Source organism: Alligator mississippiensis, chromosome 5, assembly GCF_030867095.1.
Source record: "Alligator mississippiensis isolate rAllMis1 chromosome 5, rAllMis1, whole genome shotgun sequence".
In the NCBI taxonomy this organism is placed as follows: domain Eukaryota; kingdom Metazoa; phylum Chordata; order Crocodylia; family Alligatoridae; genus Alligator; species Alligator mississippiensis.
In genome coordinates, this window is record NC_081828.1 from 98,283,536 (window position 1) to 98,304,931 (window position 21,396).

General features: G+C 40.6%; 1 protein-coding gene across 8 annotated transcripts in view; it reads right to left on the reverse strand.

Moving 5' to 3' along the window:
* Window positions 1-21,396, reverse strand: part of DNAH5 (dynein axonemal heavy chain 5) — a 278,412-nt gene that overhangs the window by 139,463 nt on the left and 117,553 nt on the right. For all 8 annotated transcript variants that reach the window (XR_009462504.1, XM_059728602.1, XM_059728606.1 and 5 more), the window contains exons 24-33: window positions 19,499-19,734; window positions 18,012-18,230; window positions 17,066-17,128; window positions 15,993-16,231; window positions 14,755-14,995; window positions 13,855-14,054; window positions 8,100-8,253; window positions 6,990-7,153; window positions 5,217-5,373; window positions 3,509-3,721 (exon numbers count right to left, since the gene is read on the reverse strand). Coding sequence is in view for 7 of the 8 variants with exons in the window: in XM_059728602.1 (XP_059584585.1) it covers window positions 3,509-3,721; window positions 5,217-5,373; window positions 6,990-7,153; window positions 8,100-8,253; window positions 13,855-14,054; window positions 14,755-14,995; window positions 15,993-16,231; window positions 17,066-17,128; window positions 18,012-18,230; window positions 19,499-19,734 (1,886 nt within the window). In the remaining variant the exon portion in view is untranslated. The remainder of the gene's footprint in view (window positions 1-3,508; window positions 3,722-5,216; window positions 5,374-6,989; window positions 7,154-8,099; window positions 8,254-13,854; window positions 14,055-14,754; window positions 14,996-15,992; window positions 16,232-17,065; window positions 17,129-18,011; window positions 18,231-19,498; window positions 19,735-21,396) is intronic.

Consider the following 21,396-nt stretch of genomic DNA (forward strand, 5'->3'; position numbering starts at 1 on the left):
TCTTTTCAAAGTTACAGCACTGCTTACCAGCAGATCTCAAACAACTTTAATCAAGTCACATGTAGCAAAACCCAGTTTTTCCTTTTTTTTTTTTTCCTTTTTTTTCTTTTTTTTTTTTTTTTTTTTTTTATTTAAAGATATATTCCCTCCCCTTCCCCTAACCATTTCTGACCCTCTCGGCCCTCTCTATCCCTTATAAGTGATTACAAGTAGTACTAGGTAAGCTAAGTTCTTGTAAGCTATTATTGTAATAAGCCCCTTTTTATATTGTAAATAGTGTTCTGTTATGTTTATATTGATTTTTACTGTTATGTTGCATTATATTGTAGTCCTATCATTTGTGTATTGAGTTTTATTGTTTCATATTAACATTATATGATTTAGGCCTGAAATGTGGGTTGGAATGAGTGACATCAAGTAATATTTTGTGCGTTAGGGTCCCATCTTGTTCCCATGTCCCGTTGTGTAAGATGTTGTAACCTGACTCATACCCACCCCTCCTATGTAAATTGGTCCCTAAATGAATGGGGATGAATGACGGTGCTTCAGAGACAAATGGCAGTAGGTCTAAAAAATAGCTTCCTCTGAATGATGGAACCATCAACTTGATGACCCAACCATCACCCTGCATTGATCCCTCCTTGCCTCAAGTTTTGGAAGACAGACTGCTGCAGAAAAATCAGTCAACCCACCATTACAGACACCTGAAACTGCATGTCCTTACCTAAGAGTGCACATGCTGCATACACCAGGGGCTGACTCTTGCCTGGGCATGCCCCTGCCACTAGGATCATAGGAGGTCTGCCCCTATAAAAGGGGGCAGTGAAGACAGACCTAGTGGGATGCCCTCTCCATCTGGATCAGCACCATGCCACACCATCTATCCACCCAGAAGCCCTGCCAGTGACCCCCTTCTGGACAACACCTTGCTGGAAAAGACCCCGACTAGCCATCGAGGATCAACTCACAGCCCAGGATAGGTAGCCATCTCCCACCTTCCTTCCCCAAGCAAAGGACTTAGGGAAGAGAAGCAGAGTCTATCTGGACTCCAACCCTTCCACTTAGTCTCTTTCTCCTGCTCACAGAGTGAGTGAGTGTCTATTTAATAAACCTATTATTTTGAAACCCTGAGTTTGGTTTGTCTGTTTCCTAGCCATCTCCTCCTTGCCACTGGGCTTTTTCCCTTGCTTCAACCCCAGCACCAGTGACCACAAGTAACCCTGGGGCCACTTGACCTTAAGTAACCCCAAGCCTCAGTTCCTCAGCCCAGCTTCTCTCTAGTCTACTGGTTCTAATCCCAGTCCTGGCAACTTTTACTCCCTGCACTTTAACTCTCTCTCACCTTAACCTTCCCCTGGGTATCCCAAGTACCCCAAGCACACACATACACACCTTACCATGCAAATTAGGAACAAGTATTTCATTGTGTACATGATATATGAATTAGTGATCTGTGCATGTGTACTGAGTGTGTGGGTATTGACAACTGATTGTTGTCTAATTTTTGGTGTGTATGTGCGTTAAATTGGTGATAGCTATGCATGTGCCTAGGCTGGTAATCTTGGATGTGTATGTGGCCAAGTTGGTAGCGTGCACATGTGTCTGTGCACGTGTGCGCGTGCATACGTCAAATTGATTTTTATAGGTGCAATTGTTTCACACCCTCCCGTCTAACAGAGCAATTTTGAGATCCCGAAAGTTGGCGTGACCCCACAGGGAAACATGTACCATTGAGCTTTACACAAAACAGGGAAGCACTGTAGCAGACTGTCACCACTGTCTCTGCCCAAAAACTCTCTTATGTGACAATTTGGTTAACATGGTCACTGCAGGGGGCAGACATCCTATCTCTTTAGGCAATCCAGAGTTGTAACCCAAGTTGGATACATTCCTGAGGGATGGAACAAACCTGCTTCCTCTGCCTATTTGACTGGCATCACATACCTTGGTGGGGGGCTTAGGCTCCCTACTATTCTAAGCAATGCCAGTCTACCCAGCAACTAGTGATGCATTTCAAATCGGTTGGCTGGCAGCCAACAAGTGCTGGCCTTCATTGGACCAGGTAAATGAAGTCATAAGGGCTATAAGTTAAAGGACTGCCCAGGAGGAGAAGCAGTAGTCATGATAAAACAACAAACGAACAAAAAACCTCAGAAAGAAGCTGTGCCATCTGAAACTTGCTCTCTATCTTGAAACTCATGATCAACAGACTGCCTGCCTCCAGAGGAAATCTCCACCTGCCTCTGGATGATACTTGTAAGATACCCAAGATCTAACTAGATATATAGCTTGCAGTAAAACTCAGATGCATGGTAAAAGGCTACCCAGCCACCTTGTTTGCTCTATGAAATTTCTTTGATATTGCTCTACCCTATTCCAAACTTACTCCTTGTAACCAATAAAATTCTCATTTGTACCCAACAAGGGAGACTTATTGGGAGTGGGTCTAGATTATGCCTTGGGGACCCCTTGGTTCAGCTAAGCAAAGGGAGACCATTATTTGTGCTTCAGACTAACAGAAGCACCCCAAGTTCTTTGAGTGGGTTGAGTACCCTCAAAGACTACCAGGCCTGTGTTTCCCAGGGGGCATAAGGCCAGGATCAGTCTAGACTCAGTGGTGGTGGCATTACCCCCAGGCTAGAGGGTGTGCTCCAAGAATTGGGTCAGCCAGATGTGAGGTCCCCCAGGGAGGCACTCAGAGCCCAAAAGGTGGTCAGGTGCAGTGAGGTGGGTGGCTCAGTGCAGGCGCACTCCCTACTGGACCGCGACAAGCACAACTCAGCTAATAATGAGTTCTCAAAAATATTGAGCATCCTATAATTCCATCAACTTGCATGGAAGCCTGAGTGCTCAACATCTATAAAAACTATGTCCTCCATCACTTTGCCCAGTCACATGCAGGAAGTAGCAGTCAAGGTTGTCACTCAGATCTTTAATACCACTCAACTGCAATGATTCTTGTGCAAGTCAGTTTAGACTAAAGCATGAATTAAACAGTCAAACTGATAATATTATGCTCCAATTTTAGAAATGCATTTTCTTAACATTTATTTCTACTGGTATGCCAAAGCCCCATGAATAGGAAGCATGAACTGTTTGTCAAAAGCAAACTTTCAAATATACTACTGTTTTTTCTGTGTTCACATGTCAAAATAATTTAGAACTGGAATAATTTTATTATGGTTCCTGTTTTTAACATTGTGGTACTAAGCTTTTGAAAAAAAAAAAAATCTCCACTACCACTATTTTATATGCACAGAGGTTAAGTTTTAACTGTTCATAGTTTTCTAGGATGCATTCTCTCTGTAGGTTCTAGATGCCTCATGAGCACAATTAAATTAACAATACTACTACTTTCTAAAAGGACATTAAAATATACCCTTCAAGTTTTGCCCTGTTAAATGCCAGCTCTATTTTTTTTTTTTTTTTAAACATATAACCAAAGCATGGTAACCTAAGAAATTACAGTTATTTGTAAGCAATCCTTCACCCATTTTAAGAACCTTACCTGGGCTGGAAAAGTAGAGAGGAATTCTATTAATTGAAATCCAGTTTCCTGAATATTTGTGGCTGCCTGGCAAATTACATGATGTAATGAGGACTGGGATTCCTTCAAAAGGGAATTAAGCCAAACTTCCACATTACCTTCAGCCATTACAGGTTTATCCAACTCAATTTCCTCACCCTCTCGAGAGCAAATCAACAGAATACGATCATATACCTAATAAAAACATGATGTTTCAGCACAGAAAATAGAGTGGATGCATGTTCATTTTTCTCAACTTTGCTAATCAAATACATTTTCATAATATTTTTCATAATCTTTTTTTCATGCCCAGTTTAACTGGACATTTTATTTTGATCTAATGTCATGTGCTATGAAGAAAGATAAGGAAATGAAGATGAATACCAAGAGGCTTCATCTGAACCATGATGCTATTTCAGTGGTGCTTAAGCGAGACTTCAGAGGACAAATACAATTAAGGCAACTAAATTAGTCATGCCTTTTGGGGAGCGGGGGGTTGGTTGTTTTGTTTAAGAATTGCTTGATTCCTCAACTGATCATTAAGTCCCACTCATCTAAATACTGCACATACACAACAATGCAGCTTCTAGTCTTGAAATCAGGGCAACAGATGAAAGGTGGGAAGCTGTGGAACAAAGTGCATTAAGGGACTTGCTCAAAGTAACACAGAGAATATTACAGAAATCAAATGAGTATTTAATACCAGCTAAGTGCCTTCATCTCAAGGCTGTGCTAGTCTCAGGAAGAGATTTTTCTGAATTGCTTGAAGGGCTTAGAACACCAATTCAATAGGACTGATACTTCTAAAACATGCAGTTACTTCTGTAATATTGATATTTTTGTATAAAAAATGTTGGGAACAAGTGGGAGGGAAGAAACCAATAGATTTACATTCCATTCACAGGGAATTGTATTGGCAATTATAACATGTTCTGAACATGATGGCCACTGACAGTACGTGTCTTTCCAAAGCATTACCGAAGTAAACTCATGGTATGTCACTTGCATGATAAAGCATTGAGAGAAATGTCCATGGCAAGGATTTCAACAAAACAGCCAACAGTACCCAGTAATGAACACTTAGCCTTTACATGTTTTTCTTTGCAGAACTTACTTCTAGGCAAATTTGTTCTACCTGGACTTCAGTTTCACATCTCAAACATCCTAGATTTTGAAGTTTAGCCTTAAAATCAATAACCTGAAAGTTAACTTTTGGAACCAACACCAAGGAAAGAAAAGGCAGGGAGTGAAGAGAGAATGATTTTTAATATAACATAATACAAATACCTCAGCTTACATAGTGCAGGTTATGTTTTTCCACTGGAAACATTCAGACAAGAGAGACTCATTATCATGGCAAGCTTTACTTCTTTAGAAACTCAAATTCCCTTTTAATCAATGCTTTAAACTGCAGGAGGCAGGGTTTGCTTTTCTTCTGCTTAAAATACAGTTGCTGGTGAAAGTCTTCTGAAGTAAGAGTCCTACTCTGTACGTAAATGTACCTGTCAAATAGGGTAAGTCTGGGAACCCAAATCTCCAGAGAGATAAAAATCTAACCAGAACTAGTGAACAAGAGCCTTGGCATATCTGTCGCACGCTCCACTCACTATCATAAAGCTTAGCTTTTAACAAAGATATCCATTGGTTGCCGATTTGTTACAGAGACTGGTGAGATTAGAGCTGTTCATACCTTTTCATGGAACCTGACTGTTTTAATGTTGTCAAACACATTGAGCAGGTGGGCCTGTATTGTGTGAGAGTCTGAGGCCTGGCCAAGAATTTCCAAAAGAGCAGGGTCAGATACAAAGAAGAAACGAGGAAAAAGGAGTCGTTTTTTCTCCAGATACCTGGAGTTGAAAACAGGAAACAAAAAAAAAGTCACAAGCCTTATCATGGTAATTTATTCAGTATGGCCTTAAGGTGAGCTTTGACTTATCCCTTTGGTGATGGGAGACCAAGCTCTCTGAATACACCACATTAGTATAGTTTTCATTAATGCTAATACAACAGCAGTTCAGACGCATCATACCATGATGGTTTAAGAGTGCCTTTGATGTTATTCTTTTGTATTAGATATGATTTCACAGAAAGTAGCCATTGTTTAATAAAGGTCAAATTGAAGGGGCAAAAGGCTACTAAAATTTAAACAAAGATTTTTTTGAAGGAAGTACATTTTTCTCACTATTCAGTCAGCCTGTCAACACACTCGAGAAGATTCAGATTAAGGCGTACATGTATTTCACGAATTTGCTTGCCCATCCAACTGACTGGGTTGGATATTCTGTTAGCTTCCACAGGAACCAGGCAGAGTACAGGCCTACTGGCTTCTGTAGTTAGATGCTACTATCCAGAAAGTGACTTATTACCCTCCTCTTGCAGCACTTACCTCAAGTTTAAGTTTCACTAACTTGTTTCCCGATTTTTCTTGTGTCAAGGTGACTAAACTCTGCCTGGCTCCACTCCGAGTAGACCAAACACTGAAGGAACCACCCTCTTTTCTAGTCCTGCAGCTAAATAATTTATTATATTTACCCAAATCAATACCAAACTATTTACTGTATTTACCCAGATTAATACAAGACTACTTAGAATTTAAGACAACCCACCAATAGTTAGATTCTATACCTGGAAAGTTGTAAAATACTATTCTAGATTTAACATGACCTTCCACAAATTACTTTCTATATTTGTGTCCCCCTGCCCATATTGTTGTGGCAGGGAAAGCAGCAGTGGGGATATAAGAAACTAGACCCCTGCCCCTTGTTCCACTGCCCCTTTTCTCCCTGCTACCTGTCCCCCACCATGGGCCATGTCCCCCCTTGCTGCCTGCCCCTCCTTGCTTGTGCCTGCCTCCCTGCCCTTGCCCCTATATGCGCCTGCCCCACCTCCTGTCCCCACTACAACCTGCCTACCCCACCTCTTGCTCCCCACTGCAGCCTGCCTTCCCCACCCCCTGCCTCCCCACCCTCTACCCCTGCAGCCTATTTCCTCACTTCATTCCTCCCTACAGCCTGCCCCAACAACCTCCCATTCCCCACTGTAACCTGCCTTCCCCCATTCTCTGCCCACTTGCCCATACAGCAGCAGCTATGCTCCAGGTTGGGGCACACAGCTCGAGCCAAACAGAGAGAAGCAGCAACACTTCTAAGCTGGGCTGGGTCAGGGCTGGAGGGACCAGAACAGGTAATGGGGGAGGGGGCAGGTGGGGGCAGGGCAGAGGGAAGGCTGCAGGTTTCCACACTCATCACACTTCCCCCCAGCCAAACAAACATTCCAGCCCATCACAGGAATGGTGGGCCCCAAGACCAGGACCGAAGCTGGAGCTGAGCTGCTGCCTGCCCTAGCCAGTACTCAAATCCAAGACAAGGTTCCCCCCCATCCCATTCTATTTGGAAGGGGTCCTTGTCTTGGATGTGAGTAAATATAGTAGCACTTTTTGCTCATGACCTTTTAGGAACCTTACCCTGTAAGTGACTTTTGACAGATTTCTAGCTGCTCTAGTAAGTGTGGCAGCAGTTGTCCCATGGTTTCATCTCCCACACAGCACTGTACCACATTCATCGTCTCGTGGGCCCGTGTCATTATCTTCACCCACGATTTATCTATGTTGGAAAAACGCTTAGCTTCCTAGCAGGAATAAGAGGAAAAGCAGCTATTAATGCAATTGAGGTTATTAATTTGGTCTCCTAAACATTCAGCTTTGGTCACCTATCCCCATAGAAGGTCAATTTTTGCAAACTATCAAGCTGTAGAGATTTCTACACTTTAACTCACCAGAATAAAGCCCAGTGTCTCCATTTGCTGCCTGCCTTTTCTCAAGGAAACAAAATAGCTGCCATGTCTCAACTTTAAAAATGATGGATCTAACACATTTTCATTTACAATTTTAATGTTACCTCATATACAACTGGATTTTGTGCTGTACTTAAGATTAGTGCCTTTGCATGTAAAATTCAAGCATAGTTGCCAGTACTTGTAATAATTTCCTCTTACAATCTATGCAAGTAACATGCACCTTCATATTTAGATGCCTGATAATTCCCCTTTTTATATAACAAAATGAGTATCTAAAATATGAAACCCACAGATACAAATGAAGATCCTTATATTGTATAATGTCATTTTAACTTCTTACACTTTTCACATATGAATTATTATTTTGTTATCTAGGCACACTACGGTTTGGCAGCTAGTAATTAGAGGGACCCTTTATGTCACATGAATTCAATGAATTGAAGGCCCTAGTTTGTTTCTCCACAAAATACAAGATTTAGTTGTGTGCATTCCTTTATTTCTTTTCAAAACTTGTACACAAATCAATTTCTTAAAAGACTCCTGGGTAAATAATGTCACATCATAAGTCCATAACCTGAACTAGTACTTCTTAAAAAGTAGGATTCAGACTTTCATGCAACTGGTCAGATAACCATTCCTGAATTGCAGATTTTACAATTTTTGCCAAGTCATCTTTGTTCTCTGGCCTTATTCATGTGTTGCAGTAAGTTTATCTGTCACTATTTAATTAAATCTTTTAAATACAATTTACTAAATATTTAAAAAGTCATTCAAAAACCTTTGGAAGCTGCTTTGCAATGTCACTTCCTACAAAAACAGCCTCCAAGTAAATCCACAAGTTCTGAACTGTCATCCAGTTTTCAATTACGTCTGTTGTGTTGGAAAGGTAGTGTACCCATTTTTGAATCTGTGCCTTGAATGGTGTGTTGTACCTGTAATAAAAGTATTTTTCCATTATGTATTTTTGTAAAAAATAAAAATAAAAAAAAAAAAGCATCTAAGGCATTCTAAGAATCAAATACTTACCATGATAAATGGGACACACCACCTTAAATGCACAGAATTTTTGCACTGTAACCAACTCTGGCTAAAGCATAATTCCAATGATTTAATTAGTACATATCACAGTTTAAAAGTAGACTTACATTTGAAAATAAATGAAACATGCTTTTAGAGAGATTATGCTTTGGGAAGTTTTACCCAACATTGTTCCTTAATTTTCTTGAAACCACAGTGTGATCTAGTGCTGCCACAGAAGAAACAGACTCACAAGTTGAACAAGGCAAGGCATCTCTGTTAATATAACCTTGTAGCATTTAGTACTTAACTTTAATACTCTCTCCAGGCTAATGGCTAGAAAGTTATATTTGGAAGTTTGCTTTTAGAAAATGATTTGTAGGTAAAATAGATAGTACACTAAACAATGGTCCAGAGGAACAGCAAGGGTTAATTGACTTCTAAAATCCTGCTTATGACTAAGTTTCATTCAAGGCCCACTGTATCTGAAGCCAGCAGACACAGGTTTGGAAACTGTTCTATAACAGATAAGGGACTCTGCTGCAGTGACCAGGTCACAGTGACCAACTGCAGAGCACTTGGGATTTCCACTTTGGGGGATGGACCAAATTAAGACACTGGTAAATGACCAAATTAAGATGTGTGCATGTAATGGGTTTGTTGAAACAAGAGAATATGCTGACAGGACAAAATACGACTATGACAACCACAGGGAAACCAAATCAGTGGTACCCAGAAATGAAGTCATCAGTAGGAGGAAAAGGAAACAAAAGAAGGAATTTCAGAGCAGCAAAGGCCCCTGAGGGGGGAACCCAAGGTCACCATGGATAAGGAGCACACCACCTGCCCATCTCACCCATTCCACTGGGTGGGGGGGGGGGGGGTGCCTCAGCCCTCAACCTACAGGCTGCCAACATCTAATTATTCAAGAAAGAATCACAAGGTGAAGCTTGTGAAATATGTACCTTACCTCTATAACAACCCGAGGACTGGTAAATCTGAAATAAAATGGTGTGGGAGGTACAAGGGGGGGGTGTTAGTTAGTTTGCCTTGCCTGCATTATTCTTACCTGTTATCACTGCCTATTAATAAAACTTGTCTATTATCAAATTTTTAAAAAATCTGTGGTCAGTCTGACAGCCTGGGTCCACCCGAACAAGGTATCTGGGTCATAAATCCAGTGCCAACGCATTCATAGATTGTAAGGTTGGAAGGGTGCTCAGAAGATTGAGTCCAGCGCCCCTGCACCAAGCAGGAAAGACAACTGGGGTCTGGTGACCCCAGTAAGGTGTCAGGGCCTTTGTCATTAAAGCTGAGGTAACAAAACTTTTTTGTGGAGGAGCTTGTAGGCTAGGGACAGATATTCAAAAAGCCCAAGAGTAAATTGAATCAATCTTTGCAGGTTAGTCTAACCTAGATAAGCTAAACTGGTTTGTAACTGCATAGAGATCCCCCTCTAGGCTCGCGAAATCCAGGCACAGGCCTGCAGTGGCTCAAGCTAGAAGCCAGGCTGGGAGGGGTACTAGAGCTTCCCACCCCTCCCTTCTTCAGTGTTGAGCTAGGGGCAGTGGTGTGGTCAGGCCCCATCAGGACACCGATTAGGGAGGGGTTTCCCCCATACTGTTGATAACAGAGCTTCAATTACACAGCAGGGAGTTTCACAGGGAGTTGTTAGCATTTATCAGCCCATCAGCAAAACAGATTCTCTCATTAGTTTGAGCTCTTTCTAAACAATTTTTTCCAAAGAAGGAGCAGAGGGACATTACAATCTACTAGCTGATTAGCTCCAAAAGCCCTAAGCTAATATTGTCCTGTCTGCCTTTGGCCCATCTCCCGCAGCACTGAGCATAGGCAGCATATGGTAAGCTAGCTAATGCTGAGAGAAGTCTGCATGTGGCAGAGAAGATAGGGGAATCCCTGTTTGAGCAGGGAGTGGTGAAAGGGAGGAGGGGAAGCAGGAGGAAGCCAGGCAGATGCCTGCAGTCTCTGCCAGAGCTCTACCCAGGGAGTAGGAGGGGCCAGCCTTGCTGGGCTGGTGCAGAGAGCAGAGCCATGCCCAGAGTTGCAAAGCAACTGGGATGCTGGGGTAGTCTGATTTAACTTAACCCACGAAGGGGTCTGGTACAGACATTGCATAACTGATTTGGGTCAAACCAGTTTAAGTCTAATACTACTTTCAACCATGTGCCTCTCAAACCAGTTTCAGCCATTTTCAAACTGGTTTATGTGCACTGAATGTCTGTTCTGTTACAGGTTTAAACCAGTTTCCTGATCACTTAAGCCAGTTTATGTACAATGCCTGTCCCTGGCCACAGAGTGATTCAATTATATGATTTTGGAGAACAATTTATCTCCTTATCTAGCTATTAGTGAATGTGATAGCAATTCCAAATGCCTCACCTACTTGAAATTCCAAAGTTCTTGAGCTCCATATTGTCTGTCAGTTTTTCTTTTTTAGTTCTAGTAACCTTTTCTTCCTCAGTAAAGTTACTGCTAGATGAAGACTAGATGAAAGTATTGTCATGTGTATACATAGCTGGTTGGATCATTGTGTTCAACAGGCAGTCACCAATAGCTCGATGCTTAGTTGGTAGGAGGCATCAATTGAGGTTCTCCCAGGTGTCTGTATGGGTTCTAGTGCTGTTTACTATCTTCATTAAATTATTCAGACAATGGGATTGAGTGCACACTTTGCAAATTTGAGAAGATCACCTAGTCGGGTGGAGTTGTAGGCATTCTCCAAGTGTAGGGTAAGGATGTGGAATGATTTATGTAACTTGGAGAAATGGTCTGCAATCAGTCAGATGAGATTCAACAAGGACAAGACCAAAATCCTGCACTTGGGGTGGAATAATTGCATGCAAAAATACAGACTGGGGAATGATTAGGTAGGCTGTAGTACTGCAAAGAAGAACCTGGGAGTTACAGTGGACCATAATTTGAATACTAGTCAGTGTGCTCTTGTTGTGAAAAAACCAAGAATATACCAGATTGTATTAACAGAAGGATTACTTGCAAATCAAGTAATTGATTCTTCTACTCAATTCAGCACTGGTGGTTTTGCCTGGAATATCGTATCTAGTTTTGGGCTTCGCACTTCAAGAAAGAGGTGGACAGGATGGAAAGAATCCTGCCAAGAGTGACAAAACCGATTAGGGGCATGGGAAGGAAGATTTGTGTGGAAAGGTTGAACAAACTAGGGTTATTTAGTCTGGGAAAGAGAAGACTGAAGCGAAGTGAAGATTTGGTAACAGTCTTCAAATACCTGAAGGGTGATTACAGAAAAAGATGCAGCTGGCCTTTCCTCTGTGGCCTTAGGGGACAGAACTAGGAACAATGGCCACAGGCTGCAGGAGGGGAAATTTATGTTGACAATTAAGGGGAACTTTCTAACTACGATGGAGAACAAGCTACCTAGAGAAGTTATGGAATTTCCATCCTCAGAAATTTTTAAGAGTAAAGTTGGACAGTAGGCCTGTGAGAAGTGGCTAGTATTTGCTTTGAATTTGGATTCAGCCAATCCAGGTGACAGCAATTCAATTCAGCTATTCGAATCGCTGTCCCAAATCAATTCAGCTGAATCTGATTCAGAGATTTGGCCACTGCTGAATCAGCTGAATCTCCGTATTGAACAGGCCCCATTCCCTGCCCACTGTCCCAGTCCCATCAGTGGCTGCCCCACCCAGCCCCAGAGTCCTGGCACTTAAAGAAGAAAAAAAAAAAAGCTGTACACTCATCAGCTCCTGCCAGGTTGGGGGTGGGGGGGCAATCCCTGTTACCCACATTACATTGTGGGGGACTCTGCCATGAGCCCCCAGAGGCCATTGCAGGTAGCTGGTGAGTAGGGGGGGGAAAGACTTGGGAGTTTTTTTTAAGTGCTGGGGCCAGGTAAGGCAGCCATTGATGGGAATGGGAGAGCAGGTGGGGGTCAAGGGGCACTCAGCAAGGCTGCCCCCCCCCATGGTCCCCTTGCTCCTCCTTCACCCCCACCCCTGCACCACCAGGCCCTGCTCCCTGCAGCAGTGAGTAGGGACTGCCCTAATCTCCAAATCTTTTCCCAATTGATTTGGAGACTTTGAATCAATTTGGACCTTTTCATTGGTTTCCCGATTCAATTCAGATTCAGAGATTCAGCCACTGAATCAGGCCAAATCTCTTCTGAATCGAATCATCAACCAAAGCTTTGTACAGCCCTACTGGACAGGCACTTGATTGGGACATTTTATACAGGGACAATATTGCCTTGAGCAGAGGGTTGGACTAGATGACCTTATGAGGTCTCTGACACCCTTACTTTCCTATGATTCTAAGGATGTGGTTTGACCATATGTTATGTGCTGGAACTGTAGTACAGCGGCATCTGCTTATCCAGTAGTTCTGTGAGCCTGAAACCATTGGTCAAATGAAGCTTCACCATCTTCACTGAAAGCTTTATCAACTCAGTTTTGTTCAAATGAGGGACTGAAAGTTGTAATTTCCCATGAACATTATGAATGGAGGGACCTTGGACAGATCTAACTGAAGCTTTATAATCGGGGCATCTCTCTTCAGGGAACATGCATTGCAAAGGTGAACTTCATGATAAGAGATTTGGATGCCTATTATGACAACCGTCTACACCTGTACACTTCAATAGATATCAACCATTTGGGGTCAATATTTGTCCAAGACAAAGCTTCAGGTTCATATAACTGGCTGACTCAGACCACCCTGAGGATTGTTAAATTCAGCTCTTTTGATGCTTATGTAGTTCTTTGCACAGCAGCTAATCAGTCATCTCAATAGTTGACCACACCCTGGTCTGTGGTCCTACAAGACCCCTTTCAGGCCCTTCAACAAATGTTTCATCCTCTTCTGATAATCAATGATGAATACCTTCAGGACCTGAGATAATCATCTCTACCTCTCAAATAGAGGCACCAAGATTATAAACTTCTTTATTAAAGAAAATGTGCAACACAAAGAGCCAAAGAACCAGTTTTCCTTAAAATTTTGAGTCAAGACCTAGAAGCAACACTATTTTAGCAAGTTTCATAATGGACCAAATCAAAATTAAATCAATCAATCAATCAGTTCAATAAAAATGAACATCTGATAAGAATTCCTTGTTTTCTAATTATAAATCAAAATTTAACATGGATTATTTATTTAATCTTAACTCAGCAAATCATTATATACCCAAGTCATATACTTCCTGTCATATATACAAAAGACTTAATGCTCAAAATTAAGTCTCCAAAATAAAGAATGTAATGAGGTGCACAGATCAAGAATATAGTTACTGTTAGGTGCAATCCAACAACCTGCTTCAGATGTATTGGTATTTGTACTTACAAAGCCTACTAACAATAACATCTAGGGGGAAGAAGTCATTCAGCTGTATTGGGTAGCTTTCATAACTGATGTTGTCTTTCCCCCCCCCACACACACACTCAATCTTATGTTTCCATCTACTTTAGGAAAGCCAACTTGGTCCTGTAAGTCATCTGTTAGTCTGCAAGTCTTTCTACCATTACCTGTTGCTCATGAGAGAACCCAGAATCATCAGACTATCCTCCATGCTACCAATTGTTTCTGAAGTGCTGTCTCCTCTTAAGAGCAGTTCACCACGGGCTTTAAAGTTGGCAAAGATGAATGTTTTGTTGTCCCACTCAACAATCACTTGTTTTAGCTTTTGCTCTATGTCCCTCTCCTTTACAGCACTAATGCAGATATCCTATAAAATAAAAATAGTATATTAATGTGAGAAGCTTCTTCACCTCAAATTCAAGAATCCATAGTTCAACTATGTGTTCTCTTCATTAGACCAACTAAATGTAGTAAACCTAAAAAAAGAAAAAAGGTACCAACAAGCTTTTCTGAAACAACTTAGGCATACTGATGCTAGAAACAGCTTATCTAGGAATGTCTGCATTTTGAAGCAGTCAGCACACTGGATGAACTCTGAATGAGTTAGATGCAATGTTGCAGAACTCCTTATTTTTTTGCAGGCAAACCCTAGCATCTGCCTTCAACTCAAGGACAAAGATGACAGGGGTGATACAAGAGCACACACCTCATGATGCCTTTTACTGAACTCCTGAAACTAGGATGAAGGAGAAAAGCCGTTACAATACTCACTGCCTGAACAGTAAGAAATGCGCTACCTGCACAGCTTTTAATCCCTTAGCGGTATCCCACTGAAAACTTTAGTTTGTTTTTAAATATATTGTGATGCGTCATAAGCATTTTATCAGAAACCTTCAAGGTGAACCAGAGGAGTGAGATATTGATAACCAGTGTCATTGTGTATTCAAATCTGTGCACAGTGGAGAATGAATAATAGCATGTTTTGCTGCCTTTTGTTTCAAGTGTGGAAGCAGTGTCACAGGAAATCACACGATACCAGTATATTTCAGTTCCATTCCAATCTGTACCTCTATCTCTTCTTTGTATTTCAGCAGAGGTGCTTCCATGATATTCCTCAGTTTGAAGCTCTCACTTTCTACATCAAAACTCTGTTCAGTAAGATCTGTAATTCGCTTCCAGTGTCGAGCCATCATTGCTTTATTAGACATTAGCTCAAGCAATGGACAGCACTCACTGAAATCATCAATCGTCTTCTTTAGGTCCAGAAATGCCTGCCATTCCTTCAAAGCTCGAGGAAGCTTACGACATCTGTGCATTAAACAATAAATTACTTTTAAAAAAAGTTTAGGCTGTTTTATGACATTAATTGTTCAAGATTACTTAGGGCTTTAACTATGATGCAACATACATTCCTATAATTCAGAGTACTTTAAGGTTCCTGGATTTTTTTTTTAAATGGCATTTAAGATGAACAGTTTTTCATCGCTATTCAACTGCCTATGAACTGATGCTATCATCTGCATTTGACATTATCCACCTGTGCTTCCATAAAATGCAAGTGCCTCTTTACCATTAGCTTCTTTGTATTCATCTCGCACTCCATGAAATGAGCCACTTCACATTAATAGATCATCCATCATAACCTGGCCACATGAACAAGGGTGGAAAGCTGCATTTGTTTAATATTATTCTCAGTTACCTTTTGGACATTCAATAACAAGGATGTCAAATCATCATGCGTCTTATTTTTGGAAATGTTGAAAAATAACTCAGCCTTCTCAAATATGTCCTTCCCCTTTTCTCCTCTAACCATATTCCCAATAAGTCTATTGGGTACAAAAATTCCCTCAACTACTCCACCCTTTGGTACAAGGGTATTAGGATTGATTCTCCAAAGAGTAATTAAGTGCTTTCTATTCAACTCGCATAATTTTTAGGGTATGCCTATCCAGCACTAAGTCAGGAAGAAACCCTTAGTTAAGACAAGTTTTCAAATGTAAAAAGTCTTTTCAATCACATTTTGAAGCCATAAATATCCTATTCCAGAGAAGGGAATCATCAGTTCCTAATTCAGTTGCTTGCTTCAAGCAAGCAAAATTAAATTACTTAATGAAATTTTTCAAGGAACAAACCTGAATTTATCCATTGGTAAGTGACCCCAAATCTGGTAAAAGCCAGTGCCAAAAGAAATAGTTTTAAAAAGCAAGAATTACTAATCCAAATAGGTTCAAGAGGAATTAATATCAATATTCAAACAGTAGAAAACACAGGCAGCGTTAGCTGTACAATATTCAAATAGTCTTACCCATTTTGAAATTCTAGAAGTTCATTGTTGATTTTCTCAATATTCACTTCTGACCAAAGAATATCATAATAGCCATTGACAGTGTCAATAACACTATTATACAGGCTGTACAGTTTCCGTAGCAAGTTCAGCTGCTTCTTTATCTCAAGTAGCTGAGGATACTGTGTGACAGGCAAACCAAAGAGCTCTTCTCCACTTGTATAAGTTATATATTTTCGGAAGAGGTTCTCAAATCTGTTCTACAATAAAAAAGGGCCAAAATTAGGGTTAGAACCATAGAAAAGAGCAAATACCAAAGCACCTTATCTAAAATAGTGGCTAAGCAGCAAAGGAACCCATAGCAAGAAGTGGACAACAGTCAAATCTTAAAAAGGTATGCTTAAATAAAAATACAACTGTCAATAATATGCATGTTTGAAGTCCTCATAGTAGTGAGTGTTAGCCTAAAAAACTATGATGCCAAGGCTATTGCAGGAACAGTAGTGAGAACTGAAGACAGCACTGAGGTATGGCTCTTTGGTTGTACATTGTGAGCAAGGTTATCTTGAGCTTGTCTCAAGAAAGGGATTTGAATAGGGGACCATTATACCCCAACCAACTAGCAAGGAAACGAAGATTATTCACATGAGAGTAGTAAACACAAGATTTGACCTCTGATGTCAGACTGTATTTAATGAGAAGTGTTAAAAAGAAGCAAACTGCCATCTTTAGGGCAGTAACTAATCAAGGTCAAAGTAGTATTTTAGCAAGAAGGAAGAACAAAAGCATGGCTAGACACATGCCAGCAAATATCTTCAACATCATTATGCAGACACCTGGACATAGTAATTATGTGTTATTTCAAACATCCTGCCTTTAAACTGCGTATTAGCAAATGCCTGATAATATTTTCTCTTTTCTTTGATTACCCCATCGTAATACACAGATCTATTTTCCAACTTTGTTACCAGTAGGCTTAATTAAGTGGATTTTAGCTATTAAATAAGTATATTCATTTTTATTATTATATTAAAATATATTGTTAAACACAGAGTGGAGCAGCACATTTTATCTTCCAACTTAACAATGAGTACCTGGAACATGATCAGCCTGTCATTGGCTTCCTGGGGCTCCAAACCTACTACCATTGGTCCATTCTGGAATAAATTAAAATATTCAATTTAAAGAATAAAAACAATTTCACAGTTTATCCCAGGCAAACAAATTTCAGTTTAATTTTCTAGAATAGAAGTCTATTGTATTTGTTCATATCTAACAATTTAATATCACTGGCAAGTCCCTGAAAAAAAATCAGCACCATGAAGTGTTGATGAGAGATCAAGGGTGACAAAAAGGTACTAAGGAGTGTAGGTTATAACTGTGCTGGTCCAAGGACATAAGCAGACAAGGTTCTTTGGGTGAATAAGGTTCACCCAAAGATCCTCGTCTGCCAAAAAAAGTATGAAAATATTTTTTTTTTTTTTACTCTTAAAATTATTGTATCCACTAATTGATTCTATTTTTGTTTTCAAGAGGTAGGCATTAACTAGCTACTTTAGCTGAATATCATCAGCTGGTCTGCTCCAACTCAGAATGGACTTTGCTTGACTTTTCTATTGGTTCCAACACTGATCTGCTGATTTCAATGAATCCTAATCACAGGGTAAAGTTAGTTAGTTGTTTTTCCAGAGCCTGGGATGGGAGGCTCTTAATGCTTAAAGGAAAAGAAACTAGGAACTACAGAATGTATGGGGATAATGGTGAAGTGTTTGGCAGACCAGAAAAACAAAGGAAGACAGACCTCATGAGGAGGTATTTTGCTCAGAAGAGTGCAGTGATCATCTGACATCCCAGTGACTACATACTATACATACAGCCCACTCTTCAGGATGAAGAGAACAGCATTTACAAGGATTAGCATTCTTCTGATATCATGGACCTATCCTTCTCTCCAAGTAATTTTTTTCCCTATATTGAACATGTATCCAAACCCTGTCCCCCAACCTCCCAATTTTTTTGGAATACAGAAAATATTAATACCTTGTCATAATCTGCATAAAATTGGTCACAGTCTTCAATGAAAGTCTCCACAGTGCTAATAAGCTCACCCCGGAATTTGGGCTGCAAAGCTACTAGCTCATTCTGCACTTCATTGCCCCGGACCAGCAGTTTCTCCCAGACATAGCGCAAAGTGTCCACCTTTTCCATCTCTTCCTTTGCCACCAGCAGCTGATATTTGTTTAACATGGCATAAGATTCCTGTTGGAACAATGGCTGCATCTCCAGCTACTGTATACAATATATATTATGTTCTACACAGAATACATTTATAAATACACAATCATTGTACTGGATAACAAAAATGATAGTCCTGCTTTGAGAAGGAAGGAATATTCACTAATATCTATAGGTGTGCATGAAAAAAATATGCACATATGAAAATTAAATATGAATAATATTCTGACCCAGAACATTATGTTAACCACTGGGTTATGAAGCCAGACATCCAAGACAAACAAAAATTTTATGTCAGCCAAAAATTGAGATCTCCCAATTTGACCCTGTATGACAAATTTCAGAACTAAACCAGGTAAGCCACAAAGAAGTCATGGATGAACAAATTAAACACTGCAATATAAAACTTCTTTTAGAATACATGTTTAAACTTGTACTAGAAGCCGAGCTCCAGAGACGTTCAAAACATAGATCTTCTCCCCGCCCCTCCCTCGTTCCCAGGGGTCCAGGCCACAAGGCAGTCAGCAAGGCTGACTAATCATGCCAAACCCAGAGAGGAATGGGGGGGGGGAGCTGTACTAAAAATAAAGCAAGTCTAATTATACCTCTGTAAAATCATACATAATGATAAAAAGGTACAAATCCTTTCTAGCATGCCAAGATATTTAAAAGCATCATGCAACTAAGCTGGCTTACCAGTTCATATTCATACGAACATTAGCATATTTCATTTATTTGTATGCATGGATACGCATTTCACATATTCTTACCCTACTTCCGACAGGTGGAATGTACATAGTCCAGTATAGAGTTGTTGCTTGTCTTTTTCCAGCAACACTAGAACCTACACTGGATCCAACTCAGTTGACCAATTAAAGCTACATACTATAGTATACAATACAGCATATTTCATATCTCCTCTCGGGCTCTCCATTTAAGTGTCACATCTTTCCATAACTCTGAGCTCTCTATGACTTAGGAACCACAGACCGCTCTGTCATGTCTCTCATTTGAGATTTCCCCTGATTTACCCTTCTTGACCTCTGTCTTAGCAGTAAAGGAATACTGCTAACAAACCATATTTCTGCACACCTGAATCTGCCTTTGCCCTAATGGGAGTGCTGCAAGTGTAGGTTTTACAAAACCAAGCCATTTTATTGTTTAAACTTTACAACACTCATTCATTTTTTAGTAAAAATATAAATGAATTGCATTTTCAAATTTTACATTTGGGTAAAATATTTTCTATTAACACCAGTTACTAACACATCTGTATCACTCCTTTCAGTTACCTCAATAGGTCCCACTTGAAAGTCTATATGGATCTGCAGCTCTCTAATCTCCTTTAAGGCAGCCATAGCTATTCTTATGTCATCCAAATCCTTTATCTGGCGATTAAGTTTCTTGCTGATTTCCTCTACAAATGTGAAGATATTTTCCATCTCAGTCCTGTAATTTTTGTTACAGTAATGTCCTAGCTCAGTCATCCAGGCCTTTGTTTCTGCAGTCAGTGCCAATTTCAGATCAGCTAGAAGAAACAATGCAAGGTGATTTTACATAGTTTCCAGAAAAGCAGCTCTCAAATTTTTACTCTGTTAAACTGCCACACTTTTCCAAATCAAGCCACTGATTTTGTTTTCAGGCCATTACTGCCAAGGTTTCCTATTCTCTTGACTGTTGGAGAAGTTTAGCAAGAAGGTTTTAAAAGAAAGGCTGTTTATAAATTATTTCATTTTGAAAAATGCAATTTGTTTGTTTAGAATTTGGTTTTATCATAGAAACTTGGGGTTGGAAGGGACCTCAGGAGGTCATCTAGTCTAACCCCGTGCTCAAAGCAGGAACATCCTTAACTAGATCATTCCAGCCAGGGCTTTTTCAAGCCAGGCCTTAAAAACCTCCAAGGATAGAGATTCCACCACCTCTCTAGGTAACCTGTTCCATGCTTCACTACCCTCCTAGTGAGAAAGTTTTTCGTAATAGCCAACCTAAACCTCCCTTGCTGCATCGTGAGACCATTACTCCTTTTTCTGTCATCTGTCACCACCGAAAACAATCTAGCTCCATCCTTTTTGGAACCATTCTTGAGGTAGTAAAAAGCTGCTATCAAATCCCACCCTCAGTCTTCTCATCTTCAGACTAAATAAGCTTAGTTCCCTCAGCCTCTCCTCAGAAGCCATGTACCCCAGCCCTCTAACCATTTTCATTGCCCTCTGCTGGACTCTCTCCAACTTGTCCACATCCTTACTGTAGTAAGGGGCCCAAAACTGGACATACTACTCCAGGTGTGGCCTCACCAGTGCAGAATAGAGGGGGAAAGTTACTTTCCTTGATCTGCTGGCATAATTCCTACTAATGCACTAATGCTACTAACTATCCTTTAATAATACCAAATAAAAGGGCCTATGACTCACTGAGCATTAGAGGTTGGAGGCAGTGTGCCTGCAGACAGTAATAAGCATAGTGACTCCAGAAATACTGAAATGAATAAGCCTAAAACAGCAGGGCCAGCCAACTCTCAGAACACCCAGACTCCCCAGTTCAACCCCCTTGATCAAGTTCCCTCAGCTTCCGATCTCAAGACATTCTTGGGGGTCTTAGTTACTGAAGGCATTCACACACAAATGGAGTCTGCTCCAATGTGCTGTAATTCCAGTGCATCGGGGCAGACTTAATTGAGTATGCTGGAACATGGAAATTACTGCACTCCAGACTCCAGTATCATGTGCATCAGCATCCCCATACTGAAAAATGGCAATGGAGTGCTTTAAACTAAAGCTTGTTTGATGAGCTTTAGTTCAAAGCATCTTGTTGCCATTTTCAGTGCGGAGACACTGATATACATAACACTCCAGGAGCTTTTAATTAGTATGGCGCTTGGAGCTGTGCTAATTAATTCCACCCCCCACCCGCCAGCCTCCCTGAGGATGAATCTAATACACTACACCATTTCATTGCAGTACACAATACTACCAATATCTTGAAACTTCTTTCACCCCCAACCACTGTTCCCAGAGAACCAGCAACTGCATTCTAATGGCTCCCTGCTCCAGACCCTATTTGTGAGACCTGCACTCTTCCCATGGGTCATTCTTCATGAAGTTATATTTTTTTTATTCCTGCATCACTTCATTAGCAATGGAAATTCAAGCTACACATGCCTTTTTGAGATTGGAGTGGGTGTGAAATGAAT